This window comes from Argentina silus, assembly GCF_951799395.1.
Source record: "Argentina silus genome assembly, chromosome: 2".
NCBI lineage: Eukaryota > Metazoa > Chordata > Actinopteri > Argentiniformes > Argentinidae > Argentina > Argentina silus.
This window is the reverse complement of record NC_139656.1, coordinates 27,454,348-27,460,937: the sequence shown is the minus strand read 5'-3', so window position 1 is coordinate 27,460,937 and position 6,590 is coordinate 27,454,348. Positions and strand designations below refer to the sequence as shown.

General features: G+C 43.1%; 1 protein-coding gene across 1 annotated transcript in view; it reads right to left on the bottom strand.

Annotated features, from left to right (window-relative positions):
• clmpa (CXADR like membrane protein a) overlaps positions 1-6,002 on the bottom strand; it is a gene marked incomplete at both ends in the record, with an annotated part of 53,949 nt that extends 47,947 nt beyond the window's left edge. Inside the window, one exon of the mRNA XM_083665500.1 lies at positions 5,960-6,002. Coding sequence (XP_083521626.1) covers positions 5,960-6,002 — 43 coding nt within the window. The remainder of the gene's footprint in view (positions 1-5,959) is intronic.
• Between the last annotated feature and the right edge of the window lie 588 nt (positions 6,003-6,590).

Below are 6,590 nucleotides of genomic sequence, written 5' to 3'. Positions count from 1 at the left end.
CTGTATTTGTGAATATTTGCTTATTCTAGCCATTGCTGCTGTGCCCCTTTATTTTCTTTACTGAGAAAATACACTGTTGATTAAGCATATTCACTGGCGAAGAGTCAGCAGATAGAATATGGCAAGAGATTTGTATTCCAAAACAGGCCGTAGCAATGCTCCTCCTAACATACAGCTTTAAGCACACATTCGTGTCACATCCTACACTACCACATCTTAAATAAAAAAACAACAAAAAACAACATTGATTTCTTTTTTCTTCCTTCGACTGCTGTAAATGGCATGTCTTATTCTAAATGCCACATTTCACCACACACACAGCCTAGGTATGCATGTTAGAGGGGACCTTAGCCTTTTGCCTTTTCCGCCCCCCGTGTACACTGCAGTTAGGCTGTCAAATCTCATGAGCACCAAGGTAGAGGGGCCAGGAATAGACACAGGAGAGACAGCGAATGAATAAACAATGGTGGAGGGGGACACAGTGGCACCTGCATTAACCACGCACATTTCCGCTAAAACCCCAAAACAGACTCAATTTCCCGCTATAAAAGGCAACAGCAGCAGCCGCAGCGTATAAACACAACCACAATGATTAGGGTTTTTTTTCCAAAGAGGAAATTCATGTCAGGCCTAAAGAGATGGGATAGAAACATACAGGTTGTTGTTGTTTTTTCCTCTGGGAGAGAGGCAGCTAAGGGAGAGAGGCAGCTAAGACTGCATCGGTTGGAAAGATCCTTGAATGAGACCCATGGAGCAAATGATGCTGGTTATGTTCATTATGACTTGATGGACTGACAACATGGGTGGCTTGTGCTATGCCTGTCCAAAAATGCAACCACACCACAGAGACATTCAACCAGAAAGATACACATCTGCATGTCCAGCACGGGGGAAACGCTCCATATCACCCAGAAGTAAAGTCTAACGACTCGTAGAAAAACTGGGATGGTGGTACCATCTGTTCGGGGGATGGAGGGGGAGGTGGGTGGGGGGGGGGGGGAGAATGTGACTGGAAAGACTACTTCAGCAGAGTTAGCTGCTCTATAAGCATGGCGGCTCCCTAACCTAAGCTTAATAGGTGACTTAATATCCTGCACAAACAGGGATCAATCCCCACTGTGTTTGCTTTTCATTTCCACAGAAAAGGTCGAGGTCCTTTATTTATGAAACACAGTCCAGAGCTGAGCAATTGCCTGCCATGGAGAGGGTATCATGCTGTCCTCATAATAACACACAGACTGTAATGTGTCCACCATTGCACAATGTTTTTAACCCACCTACATCAATTAATAGACCCATTACTGCCTATGAAAAGTAACAGAAGAGCAACCAATGGTTCAACTTTGTGCGCATGAACATTCCCATGCATTATGAGGAGTACACATTAATAAGTGTGTGGAATCAGCTAAATTAATGAACCCCCTAATAATCCTTGCAGGATATTTGATTTGTTGGCAAAACTGACAAAACTGAGACATGCACATTATCCTCTATTAGGATTGCACAACTCTGCAATTCCAATTAATAATAAGAAAACTATATTGTAAAAAGCTATGAATTAGATGCGAACACCATAAAATATTGACATTGATGTTTTTGGATGACCATAAATGAACATCAACGAACAGCAAAGCAATGAATCACAACAAAATGCAATCACCCATGATATTTGACTTTCATGGACAATCAGCTTCTTCTATGCACTTTAGAAAGACCCTGTTTATGTTGTGTAGGCCAAATCCACAAAACTACACTATATCACTACACTATTGCACGAAGGCACACACTCATGCACACGTGCACACACACACACACACACACACACACACACACACACACACACACACACACACACACACACACACACACACACACACACATGCTGGAGTGACTAACAAGTCTATAAATCTGCAGGGTGGGGTTGATATTACAAGACAAATATTTTGGGAATTAATATTCGTCCCCTTTTTTCTCTATGAAAACATGATGTGCATATGGTCTGAATTACAGAAAACTCAAACCATTCAAAAGCACCTCTCAGTGCTTAAGTAAAGAGGCCAGTTCCTGTTCCTCAGCACGGATACTCTCTCAATCTGGTAGTAATTTAATCAGTCACAGCTCAAAGTGAGGTATTATACGTGGTATGGTTAGTGGGTCACAGTTCTGGTAGAACCACTAACAGCACCTCTAGAAAGACACAATAACTGAGCTTCTAATACCATTGATGCATGCCGTAATTCCATGGGCAACCATACATGTAATTATGATCAAAGTCAAAGTCAAAGTGGCTTTATTGTCAATTCTTCACATGTCAAGACATACAAAGGAATCGAGAGGACGTTTCTCACTCTCCCACAGTGAGACAGATAAAGTGCCCAGGCACAACAGATAAGACATACTAAAAGTAAAACATTCAACAAACATTCAATAAAAATAATTGATTAGAAAAATAATGATTAGGGTAATTTGACAAAATACTGTATGGGGAAAGGAGCAACAGTGCACATGAATTAACTGTAAAAGAGACTTAAGCAAATTATGCACCTCTTATTTTCAACTAAACAATAAAGCATTCAAGACCAGAACTGGCTTGATCAATGGGATGAGGCAATTTTTTGCCCATAAAAAAAAGCATCTTATGAAACACGTTTCTCAAGGACCAATGTTTTTTTTAAATATTTGTCCTTCTGAGAGTAGTCATGTCCAGAGTCAGAAAATTGTAATCAGCACATGTCATAGTTACTGGCCGCCAGGTTTTGTGAGGCACGCCTCATCTACAGTGGGTAGCTCGTATAGATTTTCACTGCCTCACTCCAGATATGCTATGAGAGAGCAATAGAATGGGAGGTGATTGCTGCATGTTTGGACGTGGTGGGCTGAAGGCGGGCAGGGAGAGAGGGAAGGAGGGAGGGAGCGGGGGATCTAGGAGAGGACGGGGTGGGGGTGGGGAGGGGGATGGTGTCACTGTGATTTCTGTCAACCAGCTGAAGTGACTCTCAGTGATGGGGGTGTGTCCCCTGCTGTGCAGCGCTGGGCTAATTAAAATCTACCCCCAACCCCCACCATTCACTCACCACAGAGCCAGTCTCAGTGGGGGGGTGGCCTGGACCATGTGAGGTACAGTACCTTGTTTAGAATGCGTACCAACCACCAAAGCCATGAGCAGGGATGGACTACTGCACAACAACAACTCCTTCTATAATACTCCTAATGAGATTTATAATGAACAGAGCAGTGGCTTATTCCAAACTCATCACGGACCATAGATTTAATAGATTTTTCCATTTCTGACAGGAATTACTATTATTCTTGTTTTGATTGCAGAAATACAAGCTTCTGAATCAGTGCAAGGATTCCTCCATTGGTGAACCATTAAAGATGCATTCACTGTCTTGGACAGGTACAGGGGAAAAGAAAGGGTCTTTATTACGTTCCTTCATGCGCATCTGAGTGACAGAGAACCTGTGACGGTCCACCAGTTCCACTGAGTTGACGTGTCATGCCGAGCCTACTAGCGTGACGAGCACCTGAGCGAGATGCTAGCTACTGCTAACATGGGGGCCAAGGTGAATGCTAATTGATTTGGAGGGGAGATGGTGTGTGCATGAGATAGGGAGAGCCTCTGTGGCTCAATGGATATTTCCCCTCCCTATATTCGGACAACAATAGAGCTTCTATCTACCAGAGCCACTTGACTGCAGCTTTCACCCGTGAGACAGGCAGAGAGAGTAGGCAAAGAGAGTAGGAGAGGGTGGGGGGGGAGGGGGGGGGGGGGTTGACTGCTAGTGATTTGAGGCCAGAGCACAGCAAGATGTCACTTCCTAACCTCTGGCTCTGGCGACTTGTGTCATCTCCACACTTGACAGATAATTTGCAGCCTCTGGAGATCCGGTGTAAATATAGACCAAGGGACAGATATGTTTTTAACTCATTGTTTGCATCAACATGATAAATCACAACATGATACAAACGCTGCAGAAAAGGTATTCACATGGCATCCTAGGTACTTCATTCATTGAAGTGTGATATTTTGTCGTTGAGCTTTTGAATGGGGAGGAGAGGGAGGGAGGAGGGGGGAAATCAAGAATCGTAAAGGTCAACATCTAAGTGTTCTAAAAATAGAGTGTGAAACGGCAAGCCACTGGGCGAAAGACAAATCCAAGGGGAGAACTGAGGATCTGACTCCAGCCGAAAGGAGACTTCGTTTTCCCCATCATCTCTCTGACACATGAATGATGACAAGGTTATTCACCGTCAGTAATTTAAAACATTTTCATCGGAGGCCATCAGCTTTTTCAAAATAGGGGGTAAAAGATGATTACATGTGAAAGGCTTCTTACTGTACGGTAGCTATGTGCTTGGCTACTGTATTTCCCTGCCCATAGAGGTAAGAGGATGGGCTATTGGAAGTAACAGATAATAACATTCACCAAAGCTTTGATATCTCCATCCATAGCTAGCCTTGGGGTGAATTAAGACAAGGTTAGCACTGCTCAACAATGTGTGGCCAATAACAAAAGAGGTAATTAGCTAATTCAGATGTACAGTGAAGGAGAGTATATCTTACTGGATGCCCTGGATTAGAGGGAACAATAACTTCTAATGTCATTTGTAATGACAATTCACTTACATAAAACTCCGTGACCATAATTAATTAGAAAAGTTGGATTGACTGAACTTCCCTTAATGTTTATTTACACACTGAGAACTTTCAGGCACGGGGACGAACTGGAATGCCATGAGGTAAAGCATGTCGTTTCCGCCGCTTGGGCTGGGTAGCGTGGCCTGTCTAACTCACTGCCATAATGCAACTAATGAAAGCTCTCGTCACTCCGTGGACAGGCCAGCTAATTGCGGTGGCGTGCTCCGCTCTCTTTCCGACGGTTCAGCTGGGACATTGTCACACGTGTCTGAAGGCATGCCCAGCGACACACACACACAAACAACACAGATGTAAAGAACTAACAGCCTGACACACACTCTCTTGTGTATGCACTACTGCATTTATACCCCTGATGATGATCCAAAAGCTCGAACCTCTCCGACTTGCTGCCAACAAGGTAGGATGTAGCTTACATTATTAATAGAGACATTATTACAATGTTTACACATAGGCCCGGGGGAAGCTGATGCAATGTTGTAATTTACAAGAAATACTGTCATCGCGTAATGCGACCACGCAATGGAAATGTTTGCGCAAACTTGGCCACAAATCCCCAATTCAAATGTGTAGCATACACCAAGACCATTTAATTGCACAATTGCTGCCAGTTGGTCGCGCAAACAACAATATTCATCACTCAAACAAATCCTAGTTAAAACTTCATGAACTCCATAGGCTATAACAATCAGCAAATGTTGAAGTTGGCGGTCTGAGAAGTGTGTCATGCCTTGGTCATGGAGGCTATGAGCTACCTCAGTAGGCATCACCAATTTCCACCCTGCTAGAAATTAATTGTAGCTTGATATCTTTTAGAGATCCTATTTTATCACCACTTTATATCACCATTCTGTAGTTTTGAAAAATAATTTTGAGATAAGAGTACCTGTTGGACAATAATGTAAATTCTACTATAGTACGTCAACCTCAGGGTATTTGCATTTACTAATTACTGAGATCAAATATGATCAAATATGGAAATACAACATTGATTGTGTGATGATTATAGCCTAAACATTACCTGCCATTTCCCCTTATTTCATGAGTTCAGAAAACACAATTACTTTTCGTTTCCATTACTATATGATGAAATGAACGTATGTGGCTCTTGCAAACATTGAAAGATCTTCACACATTTAAAAAATCAAATTATATCCAATTGAATATATGAAATCTCTAGCGTGACATGTAAATTACGAAGAGGAATAATTCTAATGTCACATGAATTGCATTGTACTTAAGCACAAATAAGTATGACTTATTTATTATAACGGCGCGTGGCTCATGCACTGAACTTACCCAGGAACAATGAGTGGAATGAGCCAGACATCACGACTCTCATCTGGGGCGAAAAATCCACACAAAAGATCGGAGAGACGTCTTCTTGCTTCCCTTAAATGAATTGAAGTATTTTACCTATGCTCACAAATCTAAATTAAATCGAAAGTCAGCAACTGAAGTAAGTGGGTTTGTATGAACCTTATGTCACACACACACACACACACACACGCTCTCCCTGTGTCCTTGTGCTCATTCAGACAGACAGCGGAACATTTTCATTTTTCCTAGAACCCGGAGTTTCCATTGAATACACCGCGGATGCATGTCCGAGGTCTCCCCTCGATCCGTGCGCATGTATGCCCTCTCTCCCTCTCCGCTCCGGCGTTTGTTATATGAAATGAAAAGAGGGTACGATAGGTGTACGCACAGCACGCTGAAAAAGGGGGACCTCTACAGTTGCGAGCGCACACATGCCCTTGCGGTGCCAGGCAGAGCGAGCAGTTTCACACCAGCATATCCTCCTACGGGACAAGCATGACGACTATTGGCCACTCCTTATCCCAGGTACAGCATCCCCGTAGAACACAGCACTGGAGTAAGAGCGACTGTAGCAGAAGGATACAACACAGCGTATGGAAGCTCTCTCTAG